Source organism: Ylistrum balloti, unplaced genomic scaffold (genome assembly GCF_031769215.1).
Source record: "Ylistrum balloti isolate Yb309-2 unplaced genomic scaffold, AGI_CSIRO_Ybal_v1 Utg370310, whole genome shotgun sequence".
In the NCBI taxonomy this organism is placed as follows: Eukaryota; Metazoa; Mollusca; class Bivalvia; order Pectinida; family Pectinidae; genus Ylistrum; species Ylistrum balloti.
Window position 1 is genome coordinate 162,838 of NW_026782230.1, and position 23,695 is coordinate 186,532.

The window sequence follows — 23,695 nt, forward strand, 5'->3', positions numbered from 1 at the left end:
ATGTTAGACTCGAAGATCTACATGCTTGTACATGTTTCTAAGTTTCTATTTTTAAGGACATGTGAAGAGAAATTCCATATACCAAACACATTGTTCCGAATATACTACGATCCTTTTATATATATATATATATAAGTTACCCCCTTCGGCTTATTTAATTGTCGCTTGTTAATTATGTATTTTCCCGCCAAACCATCTCCGCGAGTAACAGCGATCTGAATCACGTGACTGTTTGATTCCCATAAAGATTATTGTCGTTTGGATGCATGTTGCCTGAGCGGGCGAAGTACATTGTATTTTGGTGTGGTGTTGCGACCGTCATATTTGTGGTAAATATCTCAAGTTCATGTTTTCGAAATAAATGTATTTTGAGCGTCCTGCTTGTTAGTTCATGTTCAAGTAGTATTTACTGCGGTCCCAGTTTTTATACCAGAATGCCCTGTTTTGACGGCATCTCCGGTTTTGACGAAAGCGACTTCCGTGGATTCTGCGCACCAGCCCGATGCTTTTGAACCCTTTGAAGCTCGTGTGTCGATCACAAACCTACAGCATGCGGCACAAAAAGGTAAACAATCTTCTGGTTATTTCATTTCCTAAAAATCACATCGTCAATGATGTCCGATACTTGTCAACTCCGATCAGTTGCATTGCTTTCTTGGTATGCACATTTTCAAGTCTTGCGATTCCAACTATGTCTTTATGTATCTGTTTTCAGGAATAAAGACTTAATAAGTAGTTTTTTTTTCAACCATCGGATACTGTCGCATGTTCTGTTGATTCTCTTTCCTGATTGATGATCTACAGTAACCTGAAAACTAATGACCATGGAATAAACCGACAGTTTTTGTTCAGTAGCTTCTTAACCGCAAGGCATCCACATATCAAAAGCGCTGTAACTCTTATAATATGAAATAATGTATTGGTGGCAGCAGGTTCTTATAATATAAAATGGAATGAAAGTTGGTGTGCAGCTAATAACACGTCGATGCATGGATTCTGTTGTTTCATATTCTGAAGTGTACTCCGAATAGATCAGCTGTAGGGTATAGATGAGTTTTGGAAGGGATATATACATTTGTAAATATATGTTGTTTATAAGTTTATAAATACTACTGACTTTATATTTTCCCAACAGAAGCCTCAACATGTACGCTCAGAAAAGGTCAAGTACCGCCAGTACTCTCCAGAAGCTCTATCCACTGCCTACAAATCAGTTAAGAACGGAGAGCTCAATATAAACCAGGCATCCATCAAGTATAAAGTACCAGAAGCCACGCTGCGACATCGACTGAGTGGAGCCGTCAATAATCCAGAATGCACAGGCTCAGGGCCCCCACCACTCATGTCCGAGAGCGAAGAAAAAAAATTTGTAGATCACATATTTATGATGTCCAAATTAGGATTTGAATACATCAGAGCTGAAATCGTTCATATTGCTTCACAGTATGCGGTACATCTTGGTGTAAGAGACGATGAAAAACCATTGTCCATGAAGTGGTTTTATAAACTCAAGTCCCGCTGGCCAAACTTACCTACTTTGGGTAAGGTCCGAACTTTGCCGATCCTACATTCCAGAGCTGCAAGTCCAGATACTGTGTCTTCCTATCATCTTTCACTGCAAAGCATTATTAAGGAGTATAAATTGCATAACAAGCCACATTGTATTTATAATGTTAATGAAAAATCTCTTATTAATGATAATAGTTCGTTACATTCTCACAGTGCTAAAGGATTGGCAGCCCCATTAGACCTGTCATCCACGACCGTCACATTAATCAGCTGTGGGAATGCTAAAGGAACACAGATTCCTCCGTACTTTGTGTTTCCAGGGAAACGCATGAAGAAGGAGCTTTTGATTGGTTGTTCTGCAGGAACTAACGGAGAGGTAACGGAAACAGGTGCGATGGACACACAACTCTTCCAGAGTTATATTGAGAACCATTTCCTTAAATATGCCGAGGAATGCCGGAAAAGTGGCCAATATATCTTGATGCTTTATGACGGTTTCCGATCACACATTTCTCTCTCTGTCATCGAGTGGGCTAAGGCTCATAACATCATCCTCTTTGTTATGCCATTACATATGTCCCATATATTACAACCTGAAAATGACTCCTGCTTTGGACCATTCCTGGATATGTATGAATCGGAGTGTGAAAAACATCTAGAGAGTAATGATGGTGCAAGTTTTATCACATGTAACAGTGTAGGAGAGATTGCATGCAGAGCTTATACTGATGCACTCTCTCCAGAAAACTTAAAATCAGGATTTAAACATTCTGGAATTTATCCGCTTAAACAGAAAATTATGCTGGGGGTTGCAAAACGTTACTCATCAGGAAAAAAAGGAAAATTAAAAAAGAAAACAGATGAAAGTGCTGATGGAAACGAAACTCCTGCAAAGAAAATAAAATTGAGTCTTGTACTTGAAACAGAGGAGATTGACATTTCGGACCAGGAATCTGAGAATGACGTGTCATCTGAAGGGGAATTATTGTCATCTGAAGAAAATGATCATGATATTAACGACGACAAAAACGTTGATCCCAACATTCAACATCTGAGAGAGGAGATAGAGGAGTGTAATGTACCGCCACAAGATGTACGTGTCTGGATTAATTACGCTGTTCAGAAATCTAGGTTTTAGAAATTAAAAACGAATAAGAATGTCAGAGATGTATTTTAGTAAATGATCTCCTAAATGCATTTATTTGTACACGTAGTCTACAATGAACAAAGGCAGGGTTTTAAAATAAAAAACAGGGTTTTCCATAATTTTGTTAGTAGTAGGCTGTGTAGTGAAAGTAGGAGGAAAGTAGTCGTGTACCGAACATTATTACGGAACTGGATTGGTGTAGGCGGCCAAATGATCAAAGTAGCCGGTCAAATTGGCCGGCGGCCGGCTCTTATGGAAAACCCTGAAAAAATAAGAATTTCAGGAAGCAGTGTTGTAAAACTGTATTTGGCTTGCTACAGTTTCTTTTTTTGAATGGTAGGTTTTATGTCAAATGTACTAAAATTTGTTAACTACTTAGATTTAAGATCTGCTTATTTTCTTACATTATCTTAATATAATCAGTATAAACATTGAGGAAACCCAAAGAGCCATTGTTATACTTTCTGATATATTGCTAATGATAAATGTGGAAAAACCAAGGAGACATTTAAAATAAACAGGTAGACTGATGATGGTGGCAATCAGGGTTTGATATTTACAATGAGACAGCAAATGATTCATGTACGGTCCAGCCATGTAGATGGTCTTAAATGACCCAGGTCACTTTATTTTTCTGAGATAAAACATCATGTTTATACAGTTGCAAGGCTTTCACTAATGAGGTGTGGGTTATTTAAATGTGAACTCTAACTTGAATTCCACCAATTCAATAGTCCCATAGAAATCTTGTTATCACCTTTTCAGAATGGTTAGTGGAGATAGGTGGTTCACTTTTAAATTTTGTATGGTCCTCAGAAGCTCCTAGATTAAAGTTATATTTGTGCAAAATGTCAACATGGTCACCATCTTCAATTGTCACATTGAATATAGTAGCAATGACCCCATTTTGAAATTAAAATATTGTCCATTATTTCTGAACAGCAAGTTATTGAAGCATTGTATGGTGATTGTAAACAGATGTTTTACATGAGTAGAACTGTAATTCTGTCAAGAATTCTCATGTTTATGGAGGGAAAAAACAACTTTAAACCAGGTCAGCTGGCCCAGGTGTTGTAAATGTCGAAATGCTCAGTAGAGAAAAAAAGAAAGTAATCATTCTTTACTTCATTTCTGATCGGTTATAGTTGAAAAATGTTTTTCAAATAATTAGCAAGAATATATTCAAAATGAAGCCAAAATGTTTTCTATCTCTTCAACTTGATTGATTTGTAATGTACCCTGGACATTGTGTATTTGTAAATCATCTTTGTTTTTTCCCACAGGTGGTACTTGACCTTTTGTCGCCCCATCTGCTAGGTGCCTGTGAGACTGTAGTGAGTACGATGACCGAGCCACCAGTAACCACTAGTGAGGAGTATGTCCCTGGTACTCATTCCATAGCTTTTGTTACCGCACCTTCCATGGATGTTGCTAAAACACTGTCACAGTAAGTTCTCAGTAGGCTACAGATATGTTTTATCTTTGATATGTAAGACTGTTAAATCCTATCATGATTGCCATCCTCAGGTCATTTAGGGTAACGGATGTGAAATCAATAATTGTAAACTAATAATGTGTTTAGATCATTCTGATGGCACAGAGCTAAGTAATAGATAATGAAGTTGCAAATAGTCTTTAATCAAAGGGAGGTAATTTTACATAAATCAGGTATATAGAGTATTGATCAGACAGTCAACATTCCGTGCACATTAGGAAGGCTTTCCACATCAGTTGAAGTTAAAGTAGAATTTAAAAAAATACTGTCATTGTCCTGTAATCAGCCAACACCTCAACTGTCAGTCAGATTTCATGTTTTGAGCCCTTTGTTCTTATATTCGAATATCTATAATTGAAAATAACCTTCAGGAATGATAACTATTATACACGTATGTAAGGGGAGACAACTTCACAGTACTTGTGAAGAATTAGGTAGCATTTGTATCAATACATTACACTCATTTTGGTATGGCAAACATTGTATCACATCTAAAAGTTCTGACAGATTTTACAATATATAAACATACTTACACTGTCACTGTCTGTTGTATAGTTATAACAATTAATATTTTGTATATAAGCTTTTTAAAAACACTGTTTACTGTATCAATGTAATGTCTGATTCCAGTGGACTTGTTCAAGAAAAGCTGGCTGCTTGTGTAAATATCATTCCAGCAGTGACCTCTGTGTAAGTTACAAGTGTAAAATATATATTTTTTTTTTTTTTCGATATATACACCATTTTCCTCTCTATTGCTGTTGTGATGGGGTTATATATATATATATATATATCCTGTATGTATTACAAAGGAATTTTGAAGGGAGGACTTTAATGAGACTTCTAATAATCCAGCTCAGAATTAATTATTTGTGGTAGAATTGTTAAAGGTAAGTACAGAATACTTTGTTCAAAATGTTGGTATGTCCCATAATTGAGGTATATTGTGGTTTTTCAAAATTGCGGCGAGTGTGACTCCTGGATTCAAACATCCAAGTTGCCAAAATCACTGTTCATTATGTTTTATCAATAAAAATTTTATTTACGTCGGAAAACATAAATTTTGATATTATCTTTTTTTTCTTTACAGATATGAATGGGAAGGGAAGGTCAATGAGGACCCAGAACTTCTGATGGTAATGGAATTTAAGATACTTTTTAAACAACCTTTTTGGAAACAACACTTATATGTTTATTGTACAACATTTGTGAATCCCTGATGTCCATGTACTTGGTGAAACACATTTGTGTTTCAAAATTAGCCACCAATAAGTGAAGTTGGTACATCAGCCCCTCGCATAGAGCTATCATACTTTTGTAGAATATCTGTGTTGACTGTTGAATATGTACAGGTAATTCAGATAAGAAATAGAATTGTGTTAGGATAGACATCCTAATTGTTAACACAGCCATATTGCAAAATTTTTCAGTGGGGAAGAAAACTCATTGAGGCCAATACTTTTTTTAAAGACATAGATTTTTTTTTCCTATATTTTATTGTTATTTAAATTTCGGTAAATTTTGAGAATCTGATAACACCCTTGTGTAGTGTTGTGAGATATTCTGAGTTGATATCATATATTATGGGAAAGTTAGACTGTGTTAATACCTTCTCTAACTGGTGAAATAGAAAGTATTTAGAGATTGTAGACATTTTTATTCTACTTGGAATCTTAAATTCATTTTGAATCTGAAATTTTCAGATGGTTAAAACACTTACAGCGAAGGTTGATGATGTCAGCAAGTATATTAGGTTAGTACTGAGTGATGGTTTACCTCCCGACATTTGTTTATCTTTTAATCATCAAAGATTCCCTCTATTGTGTTATCACCAGTATATTCTGTACATGGTAATGGAGGTACATGGGATTACATCAAAACTGGAACCCAATGATAAATACATAATATTCAGTACTATTTTAGCCCAACACTCGGTTCAAATTGACATTTATCCTGTCTGTTTCTCACTACTTTAAGGGAAACTCTCAGTACATCATTGTTAGATTCTATAAATCTTTTGAAAATGATACATTATTATTTCTGGAGAAGTACTGGATGGATCATTCTCAATTCCATTTGTCATTTCCTCTTAGACCCTAGTAGTATATTGTTGTTACTGGAACTGGCTGAAAAAAACAAATTGGGGAAAGTTGGCCATCTTGGATTTTGAAGGTGGTTATTTCAGGATAACCACTGAATAGGTAGTTCTGTAGCTTTATAGGTAGGTTCCCTTTATGGCTTGTTGTTCATCACAATGTTTTGGAGAATGTAAAAATAAGATGGCTGACAGGTGGCAGTTGTGGCTTATAACATAATTTGTCATCATTATTTCTTAATTACTATTATTTGAGAAATATCAGCAGGGAAGATGCAGGGAATTAGTGAGATCATTTTCAGATATAACTGATAAGTGTTGTAAATAAAAGACTAGAAAACTGGTGTTAGATTTTAGTTTCTCAGTGTAAATAAGAATTGATTATAATCTAATTTAACCTTACAACATAAGGTTACCTTGTGACAGAGTCTGAAAGAGATTTGAGGTTTTACTGCATGAAGTTGACAACTCCATTTCTGAATTGATTTAAGTTAGACCTCACACAAAAGTTAATAAAGGGTTCAGTTTTAAAGATGATGATTTCAATGTCCAGTGGCTCTATGATGTACAAAAGTTATTAATGTAGAAATTGAAATGGGCAGCTTTTTTTTGTGGGGGTGGGGGGAGTTGCAATTACAATTTTTTTGCTTTGGACTATCTAAATCTAAATATGTTTGTGCAAAATGCTAAAATGCTTGTTTTTCATCTGGTTCTCTAGGTTACATGTATATAACATTTCTCCATTTAATAACTAAGTAAAAAAAAAAATTTTTTTGTCAGTAAGAAGTGTCACGATCAGTTTTAGTTTTGCAATCAAAAATGAGTAAACTGTTATCCAACAGCTCATGTTCTGGCTGCTCTGGTTAAGGTCATGGTTTTCTTAAACATTGTCAACATGGAAAAAACTTAATTCAAAGATAGATTTTAATCAATGTTCGCACAATCTGCAAGTATTTGAATATATCCAACATGTTCAGGTTGCTGTGGTCATTATCTTTCAAATGTTCATGAATGTCTTCAATTGTAAGATGTTCATCAGTTATCAATTATGGAGCAAAGGAATTTGTATCCTTTACATTGTTTCTTAAATTCATAATACTAAAACAAAATTTGATGCATTTATTCTTTTTCTTGTTGCAAAAACATTAGGGCCTGTCACAAATACCTGTATTTAACATCATTCATGTACCAAAATATTCATAGATATACATGTTTATACTGACTGGGGAAAACAAACAAAAAACAACAAAACAAGGATAGGGATATGAAAAAAAAAGACAACAGTCTGTCTTATGTTAAGAAATTTTCTAAATATTTTACACGTGAATTCATAAAACTCAAAATTATTCCTCATATCTACATTTCAGGGAGAACCATCCGTATGATGTGGCTGAAGTGATCAGTTCCAAGGTTTGTACACATTTAACGTCACACCGCAATTTGATATTTAAATAAAATGATATGAAATTGTTCTTGTTAAAGCAAGGAAGTATAAATTTAGTTACCAGGTAATGAACAGATTGTCATGCCATTGTTTTATTGCATTCAGTTAAAAATATTATCATCCTTAATGTTCTATTATGAAATGTTTCAGTTTGAAATTTTTGGGTTTTAGATTGACAATGGTAACCCTCCCTACCTGAAATGGCTGAGCGAGGTGGTGATGCCGTCACCTGAACAACAAGGACAGAAAACTGACAACCAAGAATAAGCTGTATTCAAGTGTTCAATTTGTGATGGTCACACATGCAGTCCTGTATACCCGGTGGCCACAGACAAAACTGAAAACCAATACTCTAAACAAGTTGGATTTTAATACAAAATGGATCTGGTATTGAACTTAGTTTTCGTAATGGTATGACTGGGAATAGAAAATTTCTGTGAAACTGGTTTCTATTGGTTATTTTCTGTTGTATATGTCCATGTATGATAAAGCTGCCTTTTGAGTTTCATCAGACATAGCCAAACTCTACTTCCCAAAAGCTGCTTTTTTTAGTTTCAGACTTTTTTCTCATTATCAGTTTAATTTTACTTTGATATCTGGGAAATAATTTCAGTGAAATTTTGTTATGTAAAAGAATTATAATTGAAGATGAAATCTCAATAGACGTGATCTGAAGGGAGTATATTAACAAAGTAACACACGTGGTGTATGATAAACTGTTTATTGTCATCAGCTATCTAGACAGTCTAGCTCAGCATTTGATCTTCTCTGGCTTGTAATTAATGATTTCAATAATAAAAAAAACTTTTGGCAAACAGAAACCTGTAATTGTATGACTAAAATGATGTTCCGCAAATAACTTATAAAACTACATACCTCGTAAAAATATATTGGATTTTTAGTTCAGTAAAGATAAAGTTTTGATTTTATTGAGAATGTGGTTCCAGATTTGTTTAAAGTAGATAGTAACTGTAAAATGAGGTCCGGACTTTTGATTTACCATCATACCTTGGTTCTTACACTGGAATGTTTTTATTAGTTAACAAGTTTTCATTTAGAAAAATACTCGTATTTCATTGAAAGTGTATATGTACATTGTTTGTTTACATATACCGATGAACCATTCATTCTTAATGTGCCTATGATTCGGTACAAGAGAACTAACAGGATATCTTGGAAAGGTATAACAAGGGCTACATGCAAGTGATATCTAGTCAAGCGTGACAATAGTCACAAAAAATTGGTTCTGTAAGGTAAACTTCAGTCATCATTTTATATGTCTCTTAGGAAGCTGGAAAGAGTCACTGATTGTCATTATGGCATTTTCTTCTCCATGTTTCTGTCATTTTGCAGGCAATTTCACATAAAGGAGTACACTTTTACCAAAAAATGTAACTATATAGGATTTGACAGGGGTTATAAATAAATTTGTGGTCACAGATGAATGATTTTAAAAATCTGTTTGAATGTGTGCATGCATTTGATCTGTATAAAATACAACTGCATCAAATACTGTGCAATTAAAATAAACACTGTTTAAGCAGATTGATTTGTTGTATGTTATTTTTTCAGTTATTTTTTCATTTGTAGCTCTGATTTTATATTGAAGTATAGTAAATGTAGCCAGGATCACTCCTGAAGTTCCAGAATTATGAAATAGTGTCTATACTACAATTTTTTCATTTCACCAATCCTCTGATCGGAAGAGATGTGATGACTCTCTATCCACAATTGTGTTTTTAACATCGACCGCCACCACAAATAAATGAATAAAATCGCGGATAGATAGTCGCAATCCTTAGAACTACGAAGTCTCTAAAGAGGTAAATGGAGAATGGGGGGATGGAGGGGGGGTCATGAAGTGAGTCAAATATATGAAATGGAATGAATGTAAAAATTTTACATGTAACTGAGATACCTAGGCAACACAAAACAAAAACTTGAAACAGCAAGACCGATACAAAGATTAGTCGGGATTCTGTCTAAATTTAGACCCCATTCTTCAGCGTCGCCGCAATGATATATACATGGGGCCATGAGCTAGCGTTGCAATGGAAACAATCTGTACATTCAGACAGCCGACTCCGCCAGGCCAAGTTAAACATGTATTATTACACCGTCAACAGAAAACTTATGAGATTAAAAAAAGGAAGACACGTTTTATTTGTGACATTTTTATCTATTTCACCTTGACATCAATGTCTTGTACACATAAACCGACCTCAACAAATATGATGTTTTGGATTTTAAAAAATCGACTTATGAGACTGTGTGCTCTATGACTATTGTTGTTGTTCGATGTGAAGTGGAAGGCTTTGACCAAAAACAAAAAATAAAAACATTTATTTTTAATATCAGACAATTGAAATATATAGCAACACGAGAAATATATAGTCACACAAGGAATATATAGTCACGACAGAAGTATATGGTAACACGATAGAAGTATATAGTCACGAGAGAAGTATATGGTAACACGATAGAAGTATATAGTCACGAGAGAGTCACGAGAGAAGTATATAGTCACGAGAGAAGTATATGGTAACACGATAGAAGTATATAGTCACGAGAAAGTCACGAGATAAGTATATAGTCACGAGAGAAGTATATGGTAACACGATAGAAGTATATAGTCACGAGAGAAGTATATAGTCACGAGAGAAGTATATGGTAACACGAGAGAAGTATATAGTCACGAGAGAAGTATTTAGTCACGAGAGAAGTATAAAGTCACGAGAGAAGTATTTAGTCACGAGAGAAGTATATAGTCACGAGAGAAGTATTTATTCACGAGAGAAGTATAGTCACGAGAGAAGTATAAAGTCACGAGAGAAGTATTTAGTCACGAGAGAAGTATATAGTCACGAGAGAAGTATTTATTCACGAGAGAAGTATATAGTCACGAGAGAAGTATAGGGTAACACAAGAGAAGTCTTTAGTCACAAGAGAAGTATTTAGTCACGAGAGAAGTATATGGTAACACAAGAGAAGTATATGGTAACACAAGAGTAGTATATGGTAACACGAGGGAAGTATATGGTTACACGAGAGAAGTATATGTTAACACAAGAGTAGTATATGGTATCACAAGAGAAGTATATAGTCACGAGAGAAGTATATGGTAACACGAGAGAAGTACATAGTAACACAAGAGAAGTATATGGTAACACGAGAAATGTATATAGTAACACGAAACAAGATGTCGTTAACATGACGTTGACATCAGTAATGACACATACTGGTAGAAAGTTCTACAAAAATGTACTGTCATGCAGTATTACTGCAACATAATAGATAAAAGGAAATGTAACGTGACGATATTCCAGGTCTAGTGTTTAATAATGTATAAGAAATATCTCATTAATACGGTCACATAAAGTATCGGATGTAAACAGATCCTTTCTATAGAAAGGCTGGTCAAGAATGACGATAGATATGGTTTACTGTATAAAAGGAAACGTTGGACCCTTGGGGATATCTTATTTAATTTTTACGTAATTAATGGCGTTTTTCATAATGGACATAAATGAATACTTTTTAATGGCAAGAAAAAAGAGGAGTGGAAGAGACGAATGTTTTCCCCATAGAGAGAAAATTCTCCGACAGGTTTCCAACAATTGCTTTTCTTCCAAGAATATTGCAGTATATATCCAAAACTTTCGTGCGATGATATTTTATAAGATGTGTCATAAATTTACTATCATAAATCACGCATATATGGCCAGAAATGAAAGGGAAAAATTATACCAGAACTTCGACCGCCTTTCAGTTGTATTCGATACATGTGTATATACTCCTAACACTATTTTGCCCAGTTACCAATATACAACTCACATGGCACCGAAAGTTATGACGTCATGAACTGAAACACCTTTACAGAACCTTTGTCACCCTGTGTGACTACAAGCCTCTCGTCTGTAGAGTCGTAAGCAATGGCCCGCGGGTAGGATATCTTATCCCGGGCCACAAGGGTCTTCAATCTGTCCCCATCCGGTGATACCATCTGCACGCTTTTAGCGTGATTTCTACAAATGTACAGATTTCCCGCTTGGTCGACGTCAATGCCGGCAGCATGGCTCACCTCCAGGCAGGAATAATGGAAGGAATACTGCTCCGTTTCCGCCAATGTAGTTATGGATCCACGCCTTTCGTCCGTTATGTAAATCATCGTCCCCGACGAGTTCGAGGTGACGTAGATGGGCCGAGAGAAGAGCGGTCTTCCAGCATCGTCATGTGATATCGCAGCGATCTCTTTGCCGTCGGAATCAATTATCTTCATTGCTGGCGGATCTCCGTCGTAACAAAGAGTGAAGAACTTGCCCCTGGCGAACGAAATGCCGTAGCACCTCTCTTCCGTAGAGAAGTAGTCAGTCTGTGTTATTTCATCATCAACCATCAGCAACATGATAGCATATTCCTCCGGAAGTGTCACAGCTATCTCGTTACCACTCACTGTGGTGACGTCCCATGGTTTAGAAGACAGTGGGAATGTATGCTGAACGCGGTAGCTTTTGTTGTAGATCTTAAGCTTCTTGTTTTGTCTGTCCACTAAAGCGAGTTTTCCGTCACCTAGAAAGGCTGCCCCCGTATGCCAACATTCTGCCCCGTCGTCTTCTTGCTTAGCCTCAAATGTCCTCAGTAGATCGATTCGTCGCCCACGGAGGGAAAGTGTAGACCTGTTCAGCTTGGACTGCTCGACACGGTCAAATGTCACGATGTTAGGGAAAGGTGGCAACTTTGATGGGACATGTTTCACGCTTATTTTACCAAGTCTTTTTACAGTGCGCCTCATGTTGTCGATAGTATGGTCCTTCTCAAAGTCGTAGTCGCAGTCTTGGAGTTTGGTTCTGAGATTTCCCATATCTTCCTCATACCAGAAACATTCTTTTCGAATCATCTCTAGAGTGTTCATTAATCTAGAGTCGCTACCATGCTCTTCAGCCATCTTCAATAACACCCGCGCGTTGGAGACCGCCTCTTTCATTGACTTACATTTTCTAACCTCTTTTTGTATCTGTGCTAGTTCGTCTCCATGCATTTGATTCAGCTCTTTTTTCGCCGACTTCTCCATACTATCTAACAGGTTGATAATTTCGATACGAATATTTGCGAAGTCTTCCGTCAATCCTTTCTTTGTATCCTCTAACTTCTTGGTATGGTTGTTTCTGTCTGTCATGGTTCGATCGATATGTTTGATGTATTGCTCAAGAGAGTCGGATAGGAAAGCTGGTTCACGTTCTGTTCTGATTTTAGTGGCAGCTTCGGCGACGGGTACAACCTTTTCACATCTCCTATGTTCCTCCGCTACACAATTTGGACAACAAAGTTCTCTTTCGAACATGCAGTACATATCTAAAGTCTTCCCTGCGTGCTTCCTGCATGGTTCCTGATATTCTTTCAACAGATCCATTTGTTTCATGTAGTCAGCACGTGACAGCACTGTATGTTCCATGGAAACACGCATGCCTTTGTGGACTTTGGCGCAGTTGTCACACAAACCGTCCCGGCATTCCTTGCACCAGGAAGTGATTGTCGATTCTTCACCGTTTCTACTGCACGGACCACAGGATTTGTCTCCCCTTTTTAACTTCTCGATATCAAGCAGATCCAATAAAAATTTGTTCACCGGAAATTCGTTCACCCACTGATTTGGCGGGAGTTTACTGAATCTGTCGTTCGTGACTACCTTTTCACATAGAGGACAATTGAACTCTTTGATGTTGGAGGTTACGTTAGACCGATTGGTGACCTCTCCTTTAGAGACTGAACTAAGGATGTGTTTGGACAGACAGTTGTCACAATAAGAGTGAAGACAAGGAAGCGTCCTGGGCTTCTTGAACCAGTTTGAACAGAGACCACACACAAGGAATTTATCTCCCATCTTGGAATCGTTTTTCGCCATTGCCGAACAATAATATTTGTCTCCTTTCTTTCGGCAGCTGGGAATAAACGGGGAAAATGTATTAAGATAATTGTATTACTTCACCTGACACGTTTCACGAATCGCTTTCATAAACAATTTTTCAAACATCGCGTCGACTTGTTTAAAGTTCATAAAACACAACAAAGAAGCGATGTACATGACAATATTTTGTTTCACGATTAATTTATATATTTCAGTGGTAGTACTGGGCATTCGAAAAACAACAAAAATGACAAATTAAACCTACCTTTAAATTAATGATCCTCTGTCTTCAAAGGTTACAGCACCACCGGTCAGTTATATAACAAACAATTAAAGTATTAAGGTACCAGTTCCTGTTTCCAAATATCACTCCGTAAGAACACGAACATTCCTGTCACAGGGAACAGCCGTAGTCCTAGCGGCGGAACAAACGTTGTCATACATCTAGTTATATTTATATTGAACAAGGAATGAACGCTTTAGAAATTGATGTCTGACGGTAGAACAGGCCTTTTCTGATGTAAAACCACATGCATACATGACCGATTCGTGTTTTCAATTTACTTAGGAAAATAATTTCTTTTTGGATGTAAAGGGTTTTTGTTGAATCGCCTTTTACAGATAATGAAACGGTTGGGTGAATAACGGAAGAGTAATGATTGCCTTTCAGTCCGAGTGACGACGCTATTGAAAACGACAGGTATATTTGACGGGGGAATTCATTGTCAGGTGATATAAGAACAGGTAAGTTAATACACATGTACGTGTGAAACGGACATCGTCCTAGTGTTTAATAAGACCGATTCATAATTAAACATTAAATTTATGAGTAGTGTACGCGGGCAATTTCTGTATTGTAAATAAATGATATGAACGTTTCCCTTCTCACTCTGAAGATTACAGGAAGTATTACAAAGGAGAGGCTTGTAAGGGAAAGATTATAGCAATGTAATTGATGAAATAAACAGCGGGGATATGTTTACTTGTCTTATCTCGTGCTGTGGTTTAATATGTTCACATATCTGTTATAACAATGTCATACTTCTACCTATAACTGATCAGAAGCTGGTCTTTACCGTGATAGAACAACCCATGCTTGAAACCGTGTGTAGGAAAATAGACAATGTCCTATGTGGTCAAGGAACATGGCACTGAGTGCCACATGTGGTGATAGAGAACATGGTAGCGAGTGCCACATGTAGTGATAGAGAACATGGTAGCGAGTGCCACATGTGGGGATAGAGAACATGGTAGCGAGTGCCACATGTCGTGATAGAGAACATGGTAGCGAGTGCCACATGTAGTGATGTGGGGATAGAGAACAGGGTAGCGAGTGCCACATGTCGTGATAGAGAACGTCGTAGCGAGTGCCACATGTAGTGATAGAGAATATGGTAGCGAGTGCCACATGTCGTGATAGAGAACATGGTAGCGAGTGCCACATATGGTCATAGAGAACATGGTAGCAAGTGCCACATGTGGTGATAGAGAACATGGCAATGAGTGCCACATGGCGTTATAGAGAACATGGCAATGAGTGCCACATGTCGTGATAGAGAACATGGCAATGAGTGTCACATTTGTTGATAGAGAACATGGTAGCGAGTGCCACATGTCGTGATAGAGAACATGGCAATTAGTGCCACATGTCGAGATAGAGAACATGGCAATGAGTGCCACATGTGGTGACCGAGAACATGGTACAGGATACCACATGTCGTGATAGAGAACATGGCAATGGGTGCCACATGTCGTGATATAGAACATGGTAGCTCTATTATATATGTGTGTTTTTACTTCATAAACAATGTATCTGTGTGTTTATACGTCATTAAGAATGTATCTGTGTGTTTCTACGTCATTAAGAATGTTTCTGTGTGTTTATACGTCATTAAGAATGTATCTGTGTGTTTATACGTCATTAACAATGTTTCTGTGTGTTTATACGTCATTTACAATATATTTGTGTGTTTATACGTCATTAACAATCTATCTGTGTCGACACGTCATTGACAATGAATATGTGTGTTGATGATGAAGGTACAATATCTACAAACGTTAGTAGGAATCCAAAATATCACGTTACAAAATGCTGAGCCTGGTACATGCATGTCTTTAAAAAATGTTATAGGCAGGGGAGATAAACCTGTATATTTATGATCGTTAGCCTTCCTTGGTTATCTCCCTTCTAATGACAACATTTTGGAATGCTGTTTGAGTTAATGTTCAAACAACAGGATGGGAGGAGGTTTAAATTTCTTAAAAATATATATATATATGTACATCCCCATCCATGTTAATTACCTTTAACACAGCAGTAGTAGTATTTATGAAAATAACTGTATTGGAATTCCATGGTTTCAACATCCTAAATAAAATTATTGTATTTTGCATACAGTGTTTAATGGTTGATAGTTGACTAACTTTGCTGTGTACATCTTTTCAACAAAACACTCTGTAAGTATGACAAATCAAGGTGTCACTGATGGTAACGGAGGTCCGGCACTTCATGAAATTAGGAAGTGTACAATCGTATATTTAAACAGATAATTAAACGAGACGTCTTACACCTGATAAAGGTGAAAAAAATAAAGAGATGTTCAAAATATATTCTTATAAGAGACATGACATGAATAAATAAAATAACCAGATAATGTGTCTTATATAACTCAGTAAAATATGATTGCAACCGCTCCATGAATAAATGTCAAATTGACAGACCAGAGAAAACCTGTTTAATGTTTGTCGTGGTCCCGGTTTGTGTTTTGTCTACAGTCCATATTTTTATGTTATTGTTATGGGTTCCAGTTAACGTATTTCCACTTTTTCTTTTCTTTATTTTGACAACAAACCATAAAATTAGTTGTCATTAAAACGAGGTTCCCAGCGGATTCATGAAAATAGTTCACCGAAAAACAAGGAACAGTTTTTACATAACAATATCTGAATATTTTTAAGTTTTAAATCCATGTACGTCACATCCCGACACATTTAGTATTGACGCTGTGGTACATTACAAATCACACTGTATAAACAGAATATATTATATCAAAATTTGAATATATATATATATATATTAAGCAAGTTGGTATTAGTTTGGTTCCGATCCATATTTGTCTTCGAATCCAGTTTAAGGAAGAGTTACCTCCCTTCTCGTATAAAATTTCACAATTCTACAAAATGATAAGGATATAGCTGTGTAAAGTAAATAATTCAGTGATATCAAAGTGATGATATTATAACAGAATATTTATTTTGTCACAGGAACCTGATATTATATTTCGCTGCCCTATCATTCCCTCACAACACGATATTTTCGAAATGTATAAATTAACTAAGGATTTTAATATTATTCTTTAAGGGTTCCCCTTTTTCGCCGCTGGCCGAGAGTATTTAGGTTTCCAAAGATTCTAAAGCTTTTTTCTTTTCTTTTAAGCAGGATGTTGCTAATAATTCCTTTCAGACTACGGTATCGAAAGTTTGTTTAACTGTTGTAGACTAATACACAAACCGTACCTTAATAACACCTGATCCCGCTAAAAACTGGCTAGTTTTTGTCATATCAATAATTTCCGATAAATCACACAAAATAAACAATAAAGATACTTTAACGTTTTATTATCTTACCGCTCAACATATTACGAACGATTTTCAACAGATCCTTGAAGAACAATGTCGATTTAAGCATTTTTCCTCCCACTTTGGTGTCGAGATATCTGAAACGTTGAAGTTCGTTCATTAAATCAGAAGTTGTTTTCATCCATCTGAGTACTCTAACGTTTGACCCTTCCTTTTAAATACCCTCTTAGTCAGAAGCAGGGTAGTTGTTATGTTGTGTTTAAAATTCAAATTCTGAGAATTCATGTATATAGGCACGTGACCAGTACAGAAAAAAACATTTAAGATCAAATGAATGCATTTTTAAAATGAAACGCTTTAACGTTGGTGAAAATAGGTAGAAAAAAGTTAAAGGGAACACCCGATCACCTGAAGCACAATTTAAGAAATCTTTGAAGACTTTTATGATTTTAGAATAATTAACCAACCGCTGTTTTTGTAAAGGTTTCCCCCTTTTTCGCCGGTGGCCGAAAAGGACCGGAAATTCCCGAAAACAAGACTGAATTTCACGTGTATGATGCTTTTCATACAACAATTAAGTATGATATAGAATAAATTGTTTTCTCAAGTAAGTTGGTCTCTATTGGCGCAAAATATGGTTTAAGGCTAAACACAGATAAAACATATTATTATTCAAAATCGATGAACACTGAAACTCGACAATTTTCTCTCTAATGAGCATGTACTGAATGTACCCAATGAGGCGAAGGCTGGCACTGTATGTCTTCTCGCCAGTCTGCCCTGGGCAATATACAACTACCGTCAAGAACTTGGTGTGCAGAACCAAACATCTCTGCATGCAACGTTCGTTGGAGCGAAAAGGCATGTGACATTTTCCAGCAATATTTAGCCGCAAGGAGCAGGTGGAATATTACACACAAATTTGTAGAAAACAGTACTTCATGATTCTAAGAAGATGTTAGGCATCGTCATAAGATGGGCGAGATATCACTTCAATGTCACATGATAGCGAATCAAACGTATGTACAATCTGTTCAGGAATCAAATGTTGGTTGTTCAAAACCTAATGGTACAAATATGTGACCAGTAAATTTCGCCGGCTTGCTGTGATCGTTACATTTATATATTGTGTCTATGTGTAATAAATTGTTGACCCAAATATTGTGAAATTTCAGCAGATCTAAGGACGACGATATTCATCAATACCCTGGTGAACAGTGTTGCCCAAAGGGAAATGAAATTTGAGGATAAAGAAATCATTATATTTTCTGTATCCCGGCAAAAACTGCCATTCTTCCTATCTTAGAAAACGTATAAATACAAATATATTTCTATATCATTTATATTACATATGTCTTACAACGTGCTTCTGTAACAAGTTAAGTCAGTAAAGGCGTTTAGACAAATTAAAGTATATTCACCCACTGCCGGTAAATAAAACTGGTTTTCGGTGACGCTGCGGATCGGAACAGCCACTTGGTGGTACTTGACAAAAAGGACGTATATCTAGTATAACACACTCGTCTGGTTTGGTTACACTACTGAATATTTATCGTCTGAGGAAATGAAGAACAAAACATCAAATCTTTAAATGAGTCAGAGTTCCCTGCTCTATTCCTCCCTCTCCCCTTAACTCCTCCCCCCCCCCAAAAAAAAAACCCAAACAAACAAACAAAATTAACCAAAAACAAACACAAACAAACAAGAAAAAAAAGAAAAAACAAAACAAAAACAATAAGTAAATAAAGAATAAAAATACAGAAATCAATACAACTCCGACAAAAAATGGTTTCACTATATAGATATGTTACCTTTAAGCCTTGCCTACCGTCTTTCACCTATGATAACCTTAACTTTCCTTGAAAATTCATCAATCATTTAAAAGTACGTCATAGCATTTTTGGGCAAACAGCAAACTTCGATGTAAGCTGTAAATTAAATAACTTTTTTTTTTCGTCCCCGTAGAAAACATTGAACGAAAACACTTCATAATAACATAGAACAAAAAACGGAAATTACTTTACATCTCGCTATTGACGGAAGGGTTGTTTGAATACGGGGTTTAATTTGTAAGATTTCCTATAACAAAGCTGTTATAGATAGAGTACCTACTACACTGTTTACATATAACAGTGTCGTGGTTTTTAGCATTTCGTCTGAATGAAATGTTAAACAATTTAAATCGGTCACATTTCATATAGTATAAGTGATCGATTTGGCCGTTCTGGGCACTCAGCGGTACACTTAACTGTACAACCACGCTTATATCACCTTACCTGTATATAGATCTACTCACAGCCGTTCAAGCGGTTCAGGAAAAGGTGAAAGCTTTTTGTAAAATGTTAAGTTATAATAAGTAATTTATTTACAATATGTTTTATATATTAATTCACTTTGTACTTTTTTCCTCTGCACATTCTTTCTATCACTTAAAATCAACTTGGTTATTAAAAAAAATTGTGGTCAGAAAAATAGATAGCGTACGATATTTACATGTCCAATATTCGTGTCAACCCGTTAAGATCAGAAGAACCGGCATGTAGTCAGTAATGGATGTGAGCTGGTATATATATATATATAACAAACTTGATTGGAATGCAAGGGAGGTCAGGGGTCATGGGATCATACACGGAGACACTATCCAGCTACCATCAGATTATTTAATCTTTTAATTAATCATCACACTAATAAAAATAAGAAAAGCAATTTCAAACTAAAACCAGGTTACCATGGTAACCAAAAATATCTTCAGCGTTGAATTGAACCTCTCAGGTGGGAAACCCTGAATACATGACATATTGTTAAAGAAATATGCACCAACTCATGAAATGTTATAACTTTAGACAGCCTCAGCATGTAAACTTCACTTTGTTGGTTAAACTGTGTCCAGAATTAAAAAAAACAAAAACAAAAAAACGCCACTATTTTAGCGAGTAGCTTGAACGGTGTCAAATAACGAACACCTGATCTTTTGTAGAAAACAATCACACCTTTTCAAATTATGATCACAAGCCAGAAAAGGTGTAATAACAGAGATTAGCAATCACTGGATACCAATGTTTTTTAACCACAGCTTCATGTATATAGTATTAAATTCTGCATAAGAAATAGATATACAAATAAGTTTATTTTTTTATATATTTTTTTTTCAAAGTCGTTTTGAAGGCAGGAACGAAACGTCTGTTTAATATCAAAACATTTTTCATTTGCAGGTGGTGTATATTTTGCACACGCGGAACACTGTGGAAGTCGTCTGTTTTTAACTGTTACATATAGCAGACGCGAGTTTCCCGGGCGCGGGAACTGTTGGCACGTGGGCATAGCATTGTTTTTGCAAGTGTTTTGAAGTAGTTCGCGGCCAATACTCCTTGTTATATGTAAATTGAGAAGGTTTGCAAGACTTTTTTACATACAATGCTGATTTTTTGATGTTCCCAAAACTAAAGTCACCGAGAAGAAGATATTTGGAGATTCACAACAGGTGCGTGGTTAAATGAGGGGTTCTTGGAAGAAGAGAATGGGCTATAAAACTAGAACTACCTATTTTCAATCCCAGACCATACTTGCCCCACACATTGTCAAAATACTGCCCAATTTCATCAGAATTGTAGACAGATCTTTTGTGTATATACAAAAAGAAAATAATAACAATAACGGGAACACAACTGCGTTAGAGGGCGACGATAGGAGAGCAGAAACGGTCGATTTAAAATGATTTGTAACTAGTTGGATGTATGTAAAACATCTTTATGTGTTGAATATTGCACACATCGTAATTTAATTCTAATTTATCAATATCTATTTGTCATCCATGCATTTTCCTAATGTCGGCGCTCAATTGCCCGCAGTTCTTAAATATAAATGAAACCACACGTCTCACATGTTGTACTCCTTACAATGTAATATTAATTGCTTTCATGATGATGTGCAGACAACATGGTTGTAATGTATACTCGTACAAGCTGGTTACGGTTGGTTACAGACTGCAATATGTCACTGTGGTGCCACATGTGGTACCATCAGTAAGTATACAGTGTTTGTCTTTGCTGCACACATCTCTAGTTGTAAAACAACACGTACCATACAATCTTCTAAACTGAATTTTTAATGTGAAATACAATATATCTTATTCTAAGCCCTCAGTACATTTAAGACAAGAAAGAAGGCTAGAATTGAACTCAGGATACCATCCCCCTTCCCCCTCCCCGCCAGAGTTGAACTCACAACCCCACCCCCCACCCCCACCTCACACCCCCCACACCCCCACACCCCCCACACACCTCCTCCCTCCCTTAATTTAAAATGCATGTATTGCAGACAATTTAATCCAATTCTCAATCGATCAATTATACTTTCTTTTGCCAATACATTTCAGCTCCATGCTAATTTTTCGTTTAAAATTTACTTTGTTCATATTATATCAACATTATCTAGGTTCTATATATGTGAATTTTTAAGATGTACAGTATGCTGGGGGTTTTTTTTAGCTTAAAATTTAATAACAAGTCATATGAACTCATAACCCTTAAATTTCACACCTGGCTTGTACATGTAGAAGCTTACATTAAGCTTCACGCGTACACCACGCTGTTCTTATGTAAAATTAACCATGTAATACCATTATATAATGTAATCTTACAGCTGTACTACAACACCGTATTATATATTTTTCAAACGTCAATAATATTTATTGATGAGTCCCATACAAAGGAAAATTTATCTGAATATTTTAGTATTTAAATATTCATTTAGAAAAAAAAATATATTTTAACTTTACACTGTTTAGTTCAATGTTGTGTTCAAACCTGATTTTTATTTCTCGATTTCCAAATATGCCATTTTGTGGAGAGAATGATTATATTGACAACTAGGCACGGATTTTACTCCAAATGGTGACAGCCGAATATAGCATATGTTACAGAAAGCTTGTGAGTGTCATAGTGTCGAGAAATAAACACGTACATATTATTTTTGTAAAAGTAAATGTTGTTTGGATTCGAGATTATCTTTGCAGAAGTTGCATTTCGCATTAGACAGTCCCTTTTTTATTAATTCAATATTTGTAGATCCTGTCACTGCCAACGCGACAAAGCGAAACGACTGAAATCAGCCTCCATTTTTTGTAAAATTACCAATATTTCTCTGCCAAATATTTCGTTCTAAGAGTTAAAGTCGCATTACAACTGACCACATGTTTACTTTAAATTTCGTTCCGTTGTGATGACAGTGAATGCTTACAAGGTTGAACAAGACCATTGGTATTTGTAACCTTTTGGGACCGTAGAAATTTTGTAAATGTGCCGAAGACAAAAATCAAGTGTCGAATGCCGTTTATGACAGTGTCATTTTTATTTTAACTGTGAATGTGATCGTTTTTAATGTCCTTTTTACAACTGAGCAGTACTGAGTAAGAACTGTCAGCTTAGTAGGAATGTATATCATTATCACAATATATGTCTTTATGTTTCTTCTGGTCAAATCACCTGCAGCCTTGGTAATATGTGTGCTTGAACTCGTTGTTATAATTTACACGTATTTAAGATGTAAAAACGGTATGCCATGTCAATCGATATTGTTAAGTCCTGTCGTACTTGAAATCAAAGATAATACAAAATCTTCTAGATAACCCGCTTACATCGATCTTTGCTTCAGACTTACAGCTTTCCAGTAAACTGTACGTTAAGCTTGACCGACACTATTTCCTTCGTAAAGAATATGTAGAAAGTGTTCATACTGTTTTGTACAAGGGTTTTGAATAATACAGACATTTAAGATTTCATGGTCGCCATCATCATCCGAGTTGGAAATATTCTTATTCCTTGAAAGATTTTGTCGAAAACAACACAGAAAAGATCAACTTGTCAACCGCATCATGTTGTAAACGAAGACAAAACATCACACACACACACACACACACACACCCACACCCACACCCACACACACACACACACACACACCCTCACACACACACACACACACACACACACACACACACACACACACACACACACACACACACACAAAATGTTTACACGGACAACTATGTAAAAGGAGAATAAGACCAGGTGTTTCAGAAGTGAAAGCGTCTTCTCTTCCTTTGACCAAACTACCATATAAACCTTGGTTAATATGGTAAACTTGGTAAGAAATGTCACGTTTCCAAATCAGAATAAGGTATACAACGGAACCACCAGGCTTACTTATGTCCAACTTCATATCACACAAGGTAAAAGAATATTTCCCAATAAGATCATTGTGACAACCATACCCCCCCTCTCCCATAATCTGTATCATTCCGTACCCTCGCATCCCTGTGCTTTGATGTGTTTATCTGACATTTGTGAGCATCTGACAGGGAAATCGTGATACTGAGAACAAGATATTTAAAATCGACATGTAAACACTATTAGTTGTGGAAACATAGTTAGTATATCAAATGTTGTTAGTGCCTCAGTCATTCTATTGAGAACGTCACATTGATTTGATTAGTTTGTTCTCTTTATTTTCCCAGTGAAACACAA

General features: G+C 36.0%; 1 protein-coding gene and 1 pseudogene across 1 annotated transcript; one reads left to right on the top strand and one right to left on the bottom strand.

Annotated features, from left to right (window-relative positions):
* The first annotated feature begins 434 nt into the window (after positions 1-434).
* LOC132553197 (uncharacterized) lies at positions 435-9,235 on the top strand (annotated as a pseudogene).
* A 2,302-nt stretch (positions 9,236-11,537) lies between these two features.
* On the bottom strand, positions 11,538-13,592 carry LOC132553199 (tripartite motif-containing protein 2-like). The gene has a single exon (XM_060217427.1). The coding sequence runs from the start codon at positions 13,590-13,592 to the stop codon at positions 11,538-11,540; it is 2,055 nt and encodes a 684-aa protein (XP_060073410.1).
* Positions 13,593-23,695: the final 10,103 nt, after the last annotated feature.